Source organism: Carassius gibelio, chromosome B2 (genome assembly GCF_023724105.1).
Source record: "Carassius gibelio isolate Cgi1373 ecotype wild population from Czech Republic chromosome B2, carGib1.2-hapl.c, whole genome shotgun sequence".
Lineage (NCBI taxonomy): Eukaryota > Metazoa > Chordata > Actinopteri > Cypriniformes > Cyprinidae > Carassius > Carassius gibelio.
In genome coordinates, this window is record NC_068397.1 from 21,118,054 (window position 1) to 21,132,817 (window position 14,764).

Below are 14,764 nucleotides of genomic sequence, written 5' to 3' on the forward strand. Positions count from 1 at the left end.
TACTTTGTTGACTAATTACCAGGCAATGCTTATTTTTGTTCAGTCTGTGGTCTAAAAAGGTCACATTACCAATAAAAGAAAAAACACTTAAGTCAAAGTGTCTGGATGATTTTTGGTCCCTTTTTTGTTATTATTATTATTTTACTGTTAGTCCACAGTATGAAGTATCTGGTGTCTGAATAATTCTTGGTTTGACTGTGGATTAATTCTTGTTAAAACTACAAAGTAATTCCGTCAAGAACAGAATGAATTGTTTTTTTGTTTTTGTTTTTTGGGCTAACATTAAGGACACCGGCAGGAGCTAGTAAATTAGGCGTGGTCACTTTAAGAGGCAAATAATCTATTATAATGATACACATCCTATTTCTTTCTCCACTGCCTACTTTTACTCTAGACATAACCGGCAGTTTTTTTCAAGGATAATCTCCAAGACGGGTATTTTTACATAATTTTGTATGTATTTATAATTACAAGAGCAAGAAGAAGCCAATTTCAGGGTTCAATACACGGCTCAAACACGGTGCATGAGTACTCTGTCGAGTTCTTCCGTGTCTTGTGTTTGAATGATTTTAACTCTTTTGAATGTTTAATCTGTTAGGGCCTAAAAACATGTGAAAATGATATGCTTTTGTAATGATGCGCAACCCGTTTACTGTCTTAAGTGTCCTTTAGCATCAGTTGGTTGAGATCGCCGGGGGCCGTGGGCCTCCATAATCATCACCACCTTTCACTCCACTAGCGACGGCACTGGTCTCATCCATCTTTCTGACACTCACTTCATTCATGATCTCATGCTCATGGTTATAAACATGTGAATCAGGGTTTGTGCAGGTACATGTCGAACATGAGCCTTATTAGATATCTGTTCCTGTCCATTTTTGACTGTATTTTCTGAATACTGAGTGACAATGGGTGCCATGTTTCATTCTGTTTGTCTTGTGTTTTTATTTTATTTTTTTTTATTTTTTTTACCAACTTAACAGTTCTTTCAATTAGTGAAAGACTTGTTATTCAACTTTTTATTTAGTGTGCAGATGATGTGCAGTGTTAAAACCCTGACTGAATATATGTATATATTTTAAATAAACCAAACAAACTGCAGCTGAACTTGACAGTCAGTGGTCTCCATGCTTTTTTTGTATTCAGTGTGGAAAAATCATAGGAGCAAAATCAGGGTTGCCAGATCAAAAAGGGTTACAGTGTAGTGCACTGCTGACTAGCATACAATGATAATTTTAAAGGTAATAAAGTTATGTGTTATTTTCAATCTGATGTAATTTTTTTATTTTGTCCTAAAGAATACATCTCTTACTAATGTGAATGTATTTGTATGTTTATTTTATGCAAATATAAAATGAATCATATTTGTAGATATTTAAAAAGTAGGTTGCACAGTAAGTTTCTGTGTCTTGTTATAATCATTAGAGGCTAAAGAAAATAAATTGTAAAGACAAGGGCGATGTAGCTGCAAAATCAAAGGAATTACATTAGCATGTTTTCTTATAAAATTTGCAAGCATGCATTAAAGCCAAAACATAATTTGGGTGGGGTTTTCATAGGTCAGTGTAGATTGACATGAATTAATGAGGGGGAGGAGTCACGAAATGATCGACAGATGAGGACATTGCACCACTAAATTCTGCTGAGTCTTCTTTCTTACTTGTATTTGCATACTGAATTGTGAGTGATTGATCTCTTCTGTCATCTCTATTTTCATATATTATTTTGCTTCCTTGCGAGCACTTATATTTCCTTCAAGTAAAGCTGGACGGACAGCAGCAAACCTGCTGTTAATGAAACAGATGTTTTGGCCTTCTCAATATTTTACAGAAATTTGAACTCTAATTTCATCCTGCTCTTCTTAATCATATCATACCCTTCTGTTAAGCCCGTAGCTTGATGTTTTGTAATTAAAAGATGACTATAAAAATGCTGCTTCAGTCTGTCCCATCATAAGAGCTCAGAATGGGCCCCCCAGAGGGCCTCACCCCTCCCCCTCCCAATCAATTAACACCTTGTCTGAGGACAGCAGTGCCACTGCTGCTTCTGTGTTTTAATATTGCAGTCTGCATGAGCAGACTCGTTCCGATCTGCTCTGTCTAGCTGATGTATGGCACTCCTGGGGAGAGGAACAGTGCACTAGTTTGGAAATACTCTGATAATCGCTAAATGATGATGTGATTAATTAGTTCCTTTCCCTCCAGCACACTAGGTGTTGAGTGCTTTTGTGGGACACAGAGGGGTGCCCGTCGTCCATCCAGCAGTCCATGTGAAAAACAAATTGGCTCCTCTCTAGATCTAAGTGAGCCAGCCAGGCATGTTCAACAGAGACTTTATGATGTTGCTGACAGATGCTGGTACAGTAGCTGTCTCTATGTGAATGAACTATGTGAATGTATGTGTTAGTAGTATATAATATCAGAATAGCAATGCCGGTTAAATGCAAAACTCTGCATGAATAATTATTTTTAAATTAGATTGAAAAACTACCATTATTATTTCTTCCCACCAATTATTTTACATATGTATTTTTAGATAAATAAATAAAGACATTCAGTACTGTACTGTACATTTCATAACAGTATGTTATTGATAGGCATGCATAATGAGCATAATAGTTAATGGGAATTGGTCCCTATACTAAAGTGTTACCATATATACAGAGAGAATGATAGCATCGTTAATATTTAAAATAATAATTATTAGTGGTAGTAGTAATATTTTACAAAATATTACACCGATTTTACTATTAATTTTACTATGAATTATATTAATAATATATTACTGTTTGCTATTATTTCAAATGTTTGAAATTATCCTAGTTAAGGGGGTGGGGTGCATTTTCAGATTGTGTATAAAATAAAATAAAAAAGTATTTCAAAAGTGTTTCAGTATATATATATATATATATATATATATATATATATATATATATATATATATATATATATATATATATATATATATATATATATATATATATAAGTATTACAGTATAACCCCACTGCTGAGAGCAAGTTTAAGTTGAGGTCATCCACTAGAGTTAGAGTTTAGAGTTTTTAGAGTTAGAGTCTCTGTTTCTTACTGATGCATTCCATCTCTCTTTGACAGCCAGCTCACAATCTCCCCAAAAGCTGTTCTGTCTCCTATCATGTTCTGGCTGTTAAGCACTTCTGAGTTCCTAGTCAATACTTGGCAAAGGTCTCCTGAGTGCAAACTCGGTGGGAGTGATCCAGATGCGCAGCAGGAAGGAAACACCAGGTTTTTTTTTTTTTTTTTTCTTCTTCTTTTCCTCCTAGGATCAAAAGGTGGGTTTAAAGTACTGTATCCATCTATGTGACTATATGCTATAGAGGGACAATTAAGGCCAACAGGAGTACTTGGCCATGCTAATATAGAAAGCTACAGTCCCTAAAGCAAGATTTCTAATATGACTGTAAAATTCAGGCTCACCATTGGCATATTTAATCCCAAGAAATTTCTATTTCTAAACTTACCACAAAGGCAACGTTAACTTTGTCATTAATTAAATGTAATGTCATTAGTACAAATAATTGTTGCTGTAGTTTTGGCTCTTTGAAAAATGGTTTGATTTAAACTTCTGAAATTTAATTTAAGCTTAGTAATTATACTGATTTGCTGATTGCTTTGTTTTAACAGTCAGCATGCAGTGCACAACTTTTAGGCATATAAATAATGTAAATTTGTTGTTTTATTATCACGGTGATTTTTTTTTTTTTTTGCATATTCTATCAATGGACTTTTGGAAAGTATGCCAGCAACTTTGATCCCTTGTGATTTTCTGCATAGTGTCAAGAAACAAAGCATATCAGTCTTCCACACTGGCTCAATTCAGCCCATAATGTTGAATTGTATTCTCTCTCTCTCTCTCTCTCTCTCTCTCTCTCTCTCTCTCTCTCTCTCTCTCTCTCTCTCTCTCTCTCTCTCTCTCTCTCTCTCTCTTTCTCTCTCTCTCTCTTTCTTTCTGTGTGTGTGTGTGTGTGTGTGAGATCAGTTGTTTCTATAGCAACTGTTCATGTTAGTTTTCAGCCTTACGAATACATGTCTGTATTATATATATAATCAACAATATGTCTATGGTTTCATGTTTAAAACTCTATTACAGCTGTTTTTATCAGATTTTTTATCTTGATTCAACTGATTTTTATGTATTTATTTAATTTTATTGTAATTTTTTGGGGGTCTCTCTCTCTCTCTCTCTCTCTCTCTCTCTCTCTCTCTCTCTCTCTATATATATATATATATATATATATATATATATATATATATATATACAGGGTTGCACATAATTGGTTCGCAGGTCCACATGAGCGATCAAAATAAGAAATGCACTGTGTAAATTAGTTCAGAGCATGCATTTGCTTAATGATATGGTTGTCATCTGTTAATTACTATTTTAAATCCACAAACTGTACTGTATAAGATCTCTATTCAAACTTAAGGCATAAATCTTTATGATCTTTATCTAAACATCTAAATGTAAATTCAGGCTACCTGCTAATGTTTTCGAAGAAATGCAAAACTGTGACATTTAATTTACTGAAACTCTACAATCATCAGCACTAAACCTGAAAGTGCATATACTTACTTGCCAGCAACCCGCCAAAATAAAAGCTCGCTGAATTTAAGGTTGAAAAAAAAAAAATAATAATAATAATAATAATAAAGGTTCAAATTAAATAAATAATAAAAATAATAAGAAATATTATTTTTAAGTTTACTATAAAATAATTGTATTTGTATTTAATATTTCCTTTCTATTTTAAAATAAAATATCTTCTTTAAAAAAACGAAGTAAAATGCAATAATATAATCACTTTTATTAATTAATTTTTTTTTAATAATATTTGATGGGTCACACCATGTACCAACGTGTGAGGACCAAACCAAATCTCAAAGTTCTCATATGATATGTGAATATGTGTGAATATATATACACACAAAATGTAATAAGTGTTCCATCTTCTTTGTTCTCTCCCTTTTTTCTTTTTTTATTCGACTTGCATAGCTTATCCGACAGTCTGAAAAGGATTGGTTCCTATATGACAAAATCACATGGGCAATTCTCTTAAGCTTTGGAAAGTGGTGGCACTAGATCCCCATTTGGAAATGAGATTAAAAGGCTCAGTAGATCAGGGCTTTTTCAGTTTATCTTGAATTTAAAACCTTCATGACTTCTCTGGCATCATTAACTGTCTCACCATGTCCTCTGTACTACAAAGTGCTTTTCAATCAAGGATGCTTTGAGCTCAGATAGAAGACTGCAATAATATTGAACGTTGGCTGAGGAATTGCATTATTCACTGTGAGAAAATGCTGATTTAAAAAAAAATATATTTATTTAATGTATTATTATTATTATTATTGTTGTTGTGGTTGTTGTTGTTGCATTGGTCAATCTATGTTCCAGCTGTTTTCATGTACATGCTGCTTGGTACCTCATTGTGTTGCAGTGCATTTTAAATAATTATTTCCTCACACTAATGCTTTGACTCATCCATTCTTTTTTAAATCTGTGATCGCAAAGAAAACATTGGAATAGAAGGCAGAATCAATCACAATTAATATGTATTTGACCTCAGCTGGCACTGAGGCATTTCACATTTTACCACATTAAAAAGGTTGTTGAAGAAAATGTACAAATGTACAAACATGTCGTGGCATGGCTTTTATATGCAGTGAAGTGTCAATGAAAGTTTGTCATTTGGCAAAATATTATTTTAAATGTTTTTAAATATTGATGTAAAATAAAAGAAGATTTATATATTTACATTATTTTATATACAATGTCTAAATATATCTTCTATTCAGAATATGTATTTTCAATGTCCAAAATAATGTATTTTGTTGCCGCTAGACAAAAAAGAAAAAGAAAAAAGAAATATATATATATGTATAATCAGTGGTGGGCCGGTATCGGCGTTAACATGCTGCGTTAACGTGAGACTATTATCGGGCGATAAAAAAAAGTATAGCCGTTAATCTATTCTCAAAGTTGGTTTGGGAGCTGGGTCTATACTAAGCAAGCTATGATGACTTTCACCTTAATATTTTATATAACCGCCTGGCTGAGGCCAGCCTAAAAAGATGCTCAGGACAGTTGACGGACCACTGCTGCGCACCGTCATGAAAGCTTATCTTTTTTACGTATTTTTAAGCCTTACCGCTTGTCGATTTAAACATTAAAGCATCCAAAAACAAGACGCGGAAAAGCTGAACAGAGTAGCTGGTTACTCGTGCGGTGTGTTCGGTGCTCACGAGAGAGAGAGAGCCGCGTATCACGGACAGCGACACTGAACCGAGGTCTCTTCTGCGAAGTCCCTCCTGCACCTGAACGAACAAATACAAATCGCAGTTTGAACAAACAAAAGATGTGAAAGAGCCCAATTCAGTACTCGCGGTGTTTTGGTGTTCAGGGCTCAAGCAGAGAAAGGCGCCTCAAAACACATGAACATCTAATTTGCGTATTTTTGCTCTTGTGCCGACAAATACATACAAAATATCCACCTTGGAAATTATGCTTGAAAAAAACTGTCAGTTATTTCTTATGTGAAAGTAAACAGTTGAGGAAAGAAATGGGATGTGTATTATATTGGATGCGTTCATCGTTTCTTAAAGTGACTGCGCCTAATTTAGCAACTGGCTGCTGTAATGTTAATCCAAGAAAATGCTACTTCGTAGTTTTAACAGTCAAACCAAAAATTATCCAGACACCAGATATAAATTTTGATATATATAGCAAAACTTTAATAATGTGAGAAATGTTAAAGGTGTCTGAATAAATGTGGTTTTGAATGTATATTTCATTTTTACATTGAAGACGATCCAGTGCTATTTTACATTAGATTTTTTGGTTTCTGTACCTTGACACCTACAAACTTGAAAAAAAAAACATTGTGTAAATAGAACAAATAATTAAATATAAGTATAACCTTCACCGGGGCCCCGCTGACCCCAGCTACGGCAATTCGAATGAGCCATTTTAATTGAGATTAATCTAGATTAATCTAGATTAATTTCAAGATCACAGTGAGATTAATTTAGATAAAAAAAACTAATCTATGCCCACCACTAATAAATATATATATATATATATATATATATATATATATATATATATATATACACACACGCACACACACACACACACACACACATATTATATATATATATATATATATATAATATAGTATTTATTTGATATAAGTGATTTTGTACAACAACAAAAAGACTATACTGAAATCCCTAATACAGTTAATATTTCTGACTTTACAAGTGTTTAAACACAATTTAAAATATAACACAACTTATTGTTTATATTATTCTTGTCTGTAAAGTTTATAAAGCATATAAAGCAATAAGTTGTGTTTAATCACTTGTAAAGTCAGAAATATTAACTGCATTAGGGATTTCAGTATAGTCTTTTTTTGTTGTACAAAATCACTTATATAAAAGCAATACTATATTATATTTTTATATATATATATATATATATATATATATATATATATATATATATATATATATATATATATATATAAAATGAAAATAAAATGTTGCTTTCTGTCTAGCAACCCACCCCTTTCCTCAATAATGTCCTCTGTTCAGCTGATCAAACTGGGACTTTGTGATTTAAGGAATCTGCTACAGATGAGTTAAGAGACTTGGTGCCCTGCACTCTCTGCATTGCTGGTAATAAATCAGGTGTCTTGTCAGCTGTAGCTAACTGACAAAATCAATATGGATGCATCCAGGGACAAGATGTGCTACTAAGATGCATTACCAACATCTGGGCTTTGATTCCCAATTCGAATGAGGTCAAGTGAAAAGGTGGTGGTCAGAAAATGTGTGTTTTACACCTAACCTGCCACTGGAGAAACTGAGGAAGCGAGATGGTGAAGTGTACTGTATATCATGCTGTGATGGACTTATTTGTAATTTCCTTTTATTTTATTTTTTAACTCTCAGGACCTTTTATTAATATTAGCAATTTAATTATAAGATGGGGAAAAAATAGTATTTAGTTTCATTTTGTTAAGAAGCTATACAATTTTACTCTTTCTTAATGCATTTTATTATAAAAGCTGCTTAATGCTTGAATCAACACCCACAGAGGTAGAAAATTATGCCCTTTCAACATCTCATTTGAATGATTTTTGAATAGAGAATGACTAATTGTAGAGAAGCCGGTTCTTTTGTAAGAATTTAACTCAAAATACTGGAGAAATTCAATTGTTTTGCCTTCTCGTTACAAAATATGGATTCCTAGGAAGCATCTCTGAACAGTTGCAGGCATGTTTCCTGCAACTATCTTGAATCTTCAGTATGGCCACCTGCAGCAAGAAAGATGACATGAAGCTTATAACTTATGTTGAGAAGGAACATTTTATCCCATTTTCCATTTATCCTTAGCTTGGGGATAAGACAGAGAAAACATGCATGGACTTGAGAAGGTAGTGTAACTGTTAGGGGATGTTGTTTTTAAGGGAGACTTATTATGCCACTTTTTACAAAATGTAATATAAGTCTCAGATGTCCTTAGAATCTGTCTGTGAAGTTTTAGCTCAAAATACCCCACAGATAATTTATTATATCATTTTGAAAATGCCTATTTGATTGGAAGCAGAAACTTTATTTTTGTGCATGTCTTTTTAAATGCAAATTAGCTGTTTCTCCCCACCCCCTTTTCCAGAATAGGGCTGTGCTTTTACAGCTCAAAAAAAAAAAAACCCTGTTTAGTTTTGATTATCATGTCTATAGCGCTGAAATCAAGCTTTTTAATCCATATTAATTTAAACTTCTGATATACAGTTTTCTGAGTGCACACATCCGAAGTGAGCACAGAAAGTGGCTGCCACACAGTATGTGAGTCCTAAACTAAGTTCTCTTTTCCGTCACCCAGTTTTTTTGCGTTCCCTTGTGGTTTCTAGTTTCTTGTTTCATGTTTGTTTTGTTTCTGGACTGTTTTCACGGTTTTGACCTCTTGCCTGTTTGGATTCTGAATGTTGGATTACCCAATAAACACACTGCATTTGGATCTCTCGTTCCTGTGATCCATCGTTACACAAGTCAAGTCAAGTCATCTTTATTTATATAGCGCTTTAAACAAAAAGGATTGCGTCAAAGCAACTGAACAACATTAATCAGGAAAACAATGTGTCAATAATGCAAAATGACAGTTAAAGGCAGTTCATCATTGAATTCAGTGATGTCATTATCTCAGTTCAGTTTAAATAGTATCTGTGCAATCATTTGCAATCAAGTCAACGATAGAGTTGTAAATGAATTGACCTCAAATGAGCAAGCTAGAGGCGGACAGCGGAAAGGAAGCAAAACTCCATGGGTGACAGAATGGAGAAAAAACCTTGGGAGGAACCAGGCTCAGTTGGGGGGGGGGGGGGGGGGGGGGGGCAGTTCTCCTCTGACCAGACAAAACCAGCAGTTCAATTCCAGGCTGCAGCAAAGTCAGATTGGCAGAAGAATCATCTGTTTCCTGTGGTCTTGTCCCAGTGATCGTCTGAGACAAGTTCTTTACAGGGGATCTGTATCTGGGGATCTAGTTGTCCTGGTCTCCCCTTTCGTTCAGGGCTTTAGAGGTCCTTTCTAGGTGCTGATCCACCATCAATGTGGATGATTGAGTGATGAAGGTTTTAGACCAGCCTGCAATGTGTCCTCTCACAACCTCAGATTGGCTCTTTTTTTCCTTTGTTAATGTAAACTGGGGGTTCTACTGTATATTACATATATTACATTACCGGAAGCAATCAACTAAACATTCAGGGCCATTTATATTCCTTTTTTAAAATAATACTACTAGCAAAAACAAGATTTCAAATCTTAAGCAAATCTTAACACACAAAAGTACAACATACTCTAACACATACATCAGCAGCTTATTTATTATTGCATACTGAAATTGCCACATACCAAAGAAAAAAATGATATTATGACAGATCAGAGAATGTATAAAAGTAATTTTTACTTATTAATATTTTCCCCTAGTGTCCTCCTGGTTTGAGCCCGATGAAGGATGGCACTGGTTGCTATGACCATCACATTGGCATTGACTGCTCTGACGGCTTTAATGGGGGCTGTGAACAGCTGTGCCTTCAGCAGCTGGCACCTCTAGAGGAGGACCCTACTCTCTACAACATCCTGATGTTCTGCGGGTGAGTTTACACACTCTCTACACACATACAGACTGTATGATAACTAGATCTTAACAGGGCTTTCTCAACCATGTTTTTTCTTTCATGCTTTTTTAAAACAGCAGGATATGTGCTGGTATTTACACCTGATATTTTTGACGACTGAATTTCTGCTGTTTTTCTGTTGAATAATGTTCAGAAATTCACAGTAAGTACATTATGGTTAGTTCAGCTGATTATTTATGCAATTCACAGCACCTCACACTCTTTTTTCTTTTCTTTTTTTTATCTTTCTTAGTCTATGGTGGCAGTTTGTGATTGAGTGTGAAGTGCCACACTTTTTACCTGTTCACACATTTCAGTCTATATGTTTATTTAAATTGAGCGTGAACATGGCTTCAAATTAAAAACTGGCAAACTTGGTCTTTGTAAAACATGCGAATGTAATCACACATTTACCAGTCAAATTTTTCTAGGTAAGATATGCAAGCTGAAACTGTAGCTTGCCCCGCTAAAAAAGGACTTGCTGATTCTCAAGTTTGGGGTCAGTACGATTTTCGAAGTCTCTTATACTGACCAATGCTATTTATTTAATCAAAGATACAGCAAAACTGAAATATAAAATGTTATTATAACTGTAATATAAAATATAATTATAATTTAAAAGACATCTCAGTTACGTATGGTAACCCTCGTTCCCTGAAGGAGGGAATGGAGATGCCATGTCTGTGACCGATGCAAAATGTAAGTAGACCAATCTACTTCGAGTGTAAACTGAACGAGCCAATGCACAATGGCAATTAATTATTGTAATTATTACATCCAGCTGCTGCTGATCACAGCGTGAGTATAAGAAAGCAGCAGGTGTAATGCATACCAGGTTTTCGCTGAGGAGCCAAGCCAGAGACCCGGCAGCGGAAGTACAGCAACCATGGCGACGGGACGTCCCTTTCAGTCGGTGACCGACGCAAAATGTGATCCCTACCAAAGCGCCATGGATGCTGCCCCTTCCAGTGCCCTGTGTGAGCTGCCTGCACCCCTATTAGGTGTAGGCCGGTGCTCGGATACAAGTAGTTCCACTCACCATTATCAAAGCACTACCTCACTGGCTGAGATTGGATAACACTGGGAAAACGTACCCGTTCCACTTGGAACTGGGAGGCTGTGGAAGCCCCATCCTTCCTGAGGTAGGTCTCGGGAGCAAATACACATATAGCATCCGTTCAGGTGTATATAGAGAAATCTGAGGTGATTAAAACCCTCTTGGGAAGGCAGGAGTCTGCTGGAGAAACACGGGCTCTAAGGGTATACTGTGGACTATACACATACAAGTACCGCTTAGGTCTCAATATGGAACCCAGCCTTCCATGGTTCTCATGGATTCATCATGAAGGCCCGGCACCGGACATTCCACTGCATCCAGCTGCCTAGGGTGATGGAGGATCCCCACAGGGTCTACAGTATGGACACTCTGGAGCAGTTTAAGCAAGCCGACACTAACCGGGGCCTCTCAGTGCCACTATCCGTTTGAGGTGAGAACACAGGAGGATACCGGCTCTACACGAAAGCTATAGAACCTAGTGAATTTGTTAGGGGTGACCCAGCCTGCAGCTCTACAAATATCTGTCAGCAAGGCACCACAAGCCAGCGCCCAGGAGGATGCAACACTTCTAGTTGACTGAGTTCGCAACCTGAAAAGGCAGGGCACACCCTGTGCCTGATAAGCCAGGGTTATGGCATCCACAATCCAGTGGGCCATCCTCTGCTTTGAGACGGCACTCCCCTTTTGCCGGCCTCCGTAACAGACAAAGAGCTGGTCTGAGGTCATGGAGCTTTGTGTCCAGTCTACGTAGCATCTCAGTGCTCAGACGGGACAGAGCAAACTTTTTACCTGTTCACACATTTCAGTCTATATGTTTATTTAAATTGAGCGTGAACATGGCTTCAAATTAAAAACTGGCAAACTTGGTCTTTGTAAAACATGCGAATGTAATCACACATTTACCAGTCAAATTTTTCTAGGTAAGATATGCAAGCTGAAACTGTAGCTTGCCCCGCTAAAAAAGGACTTGCTGATTCTCAAGTTTGGGGTCAGTACGATTTTCGAAGTCTCTTATACTGACCAATGCTATTTATTTAATCAAAGATACAGCAAAACTGAAATATAAAATGTTATTATAACTGTAATATAAAATATAATTATAATTTAAAAGACATCTCAGTTACGTATGGTAACCCTCGTTCCCTGAAGGAGGGAATGGAGATGCCATGTCTGTGACCGATGCAAAATGTAAGTAGACCAATCTACTTCGAGTGTAAACTGAACGAGCCAATGCACAATGGCAATTAATTATTGTAATTATTACATCCAGCTGCTGCTGATCACAGCGTGAGTATAAGAAAGCAGCAGGTGTAATGCATACCAGATTTTCGCTGAGGAGCCAAGCCAGAGACCCGGCAGCGGAAGTACAGCAACCATGGCGACGGGACGTCCCTTTCAGTCGGTGACCGACGCAAAATGTGATCCCTACCAAAGCGCCATGGATGCTGCCCCTTCCAGTGCCCTGTGTGAGCTGCCTGCACCCCTATTAGGTGTAGGCCGGTGCTCGGATACAAGTAGTTCCACTCACCATTATCAAAGCACTACCTCACTGGCTGAGATTGGATAACACTGGGAAAACGTACCCGTTCCACTTGGAACTGGGAGGCTGTGGAAGCCCCATCCTTCCTGAGGTAGGTCTCGGGAGCAAATACACATATAGCATCCGTTCAGGTGTATATAGAGAAATCTGAGGTGATTAAAACCCTCTTGGGAAGGCAGGAGTCTGCTGGAGAAACACGGGCTCTAAGGGTATACTGTGGACTATACACATACAAGTACCGCTTAGGTCTCAATATGGAACCCAGCCTTCCATGGTTCTCATGGATTCATCATGAAGGCCCGGCACCGGACATTCCACTGCATCCAGCTGCCTAGGGTGATGGAGGATCCCCACAGGGTCTACAGTATGGACACTCTGGAGCAGTTTAAGCAAGCCGACACTAACCGGGGCCTCTCAGTGCCACTATCCGTTTGAGGTGAGAACACAGGAGGATACCGGCTCTACACGAAAGCTATAGAACCTAGTGAATTTGTTAGGGGTCACCCAGCCTGCAGCTCTACAAATATCTGTCAGCAAGGCACCACAAGCCAGCGCCCAGGAGGATGCAACACTTCTAGTTGACTGAGTTCGCAACCTGAAAAGGCAGGGCACACCCTGTGCCTGATAAGCCAGGGTTATGGCATCCACAATCCAGTGGGCCATCCTCTGCTTTGAGACGGCACTCCCCTTTTGCCGGCCTCCGTAACAGACAAAGAGCTGGTCTGAGGTCATGGAGCTTTGTGTCCAGTCTACGTAGCATCTCAGTGCTCAGACGGGACAGAGCAAATCCAGGGCTGGGTCTGTCTTCTCCAGGGGCAGCACTTGCAGGTTCACCACTTGTTATTTGAAGGGTGTAGTGTGAACCTTGAGCACGTAGACAGGCCGGGGCCTCAGGATTAACTGGAAGTCAGCCAGCCCAAACTCTAGACACGAATTGTCGACCAAAAATGCATGCAGGTCCCCTACCCTCTTGATGGAGGCCAGTGCAAGCAGGAGCAGAGTTTTCAATGAAAGAAACATTAGCTCAACTGAATGCAAAGGCTCAAACGGGCCCTGCTGTAGTGATTTAAGCACTATAGTCAGGTCCCAAGATGGTATAGAGGAGGGCCGGGAAGGATTTAACCTCCTGGCCCCTCTAAGGAACCTGACGATGAGGTCATGCTTACCCAAAGACTTCCCAGTCACGGGGTCATGGTACACAGCAATAGCGGCAACCTGGACTTTGAGGGTTGAGGGAGACAGCCTTCGTACCAGCCCTTGCTGCAGAAAGGAAAACACGACTGCAATTGGCATCTTCTGAGGTCCTCTCGGTGAGAAGAACAACACTCAATGAACAGGTTCTACTTCAAGGCATAAGCGTGTCTCGTAGACGGTGCTCTTGCCAAAGTGATGGTGTTCCCGTCTAAGGACCAGACATGGGTCTTCCATGTCAGTAGATCCTTCCTCAGAGGAATCAGCCAAGGAGGGGCTGTTGTGAGGAGCACTAGTTCAGGGAACCAGGACCAATATGTGGGCCAATACGGTGCCACTAGCAAGACTTGCTCCTCGGTCTCCGGGACTTTGCACAGCGTCTGTGCAAGAAGGCTCACTGGGGAAAATGCATACTTGCGTAGGCCCCGCGGCCAGCTGTGTGCCAGTGCGTCCGTGCCGAGAGTTCCCTCAGTTAGCGAACAACTGGCAGTGAGAGGTCTCTGGAGAAGCAGACAGGCCTACCTGAGCGGCTCCAAACTGTCTCCAAGTCAGCTTGAGACATCCCCCCCCCCCCCCAGAAAGCAGCTACCTCTCTCTGGGGCGGCCTGCCTGAACCCAGCTCTACGGCACCACTTGGAGGCTGGTGCAGTGCGGGAGCAGGGGCGGATGCAGGGGGCCACCCTCAGTGATGAGCAGGCTGTGGCACTGCAGCTGGTGGACAGGTGGAGGCAGCAGCTGCCAGTCGGTGCAGGATGTGTCGGA

General features: G+C 38.6%; 1 protein-coding gene across 3 annotated transcripts in view; it reads left to right on the plus strand.

The window, feature by feature from the left end:
• Nucleotides 1-14,764, plus strand: part of LOC127951225 (astrotactin-1-like) — a 263,118-nt gene that overhangs the window by 134,087 nt on the left and 114,267 nt on the right. For all 3 annotated transcript variants that reach the window (XM_052549027.1, XM_052549026.1, XM_052549028.1), the window contains one exon: nt 10,024-10,190. In XM_052549027.1, the coding sequence (XP_052404987.1) occupies nt 10,024-10,190 (167 nt within the window). The remainder of the gene's footprint in view (nt 1-10,023; nt 10,191-14,764) is intronic.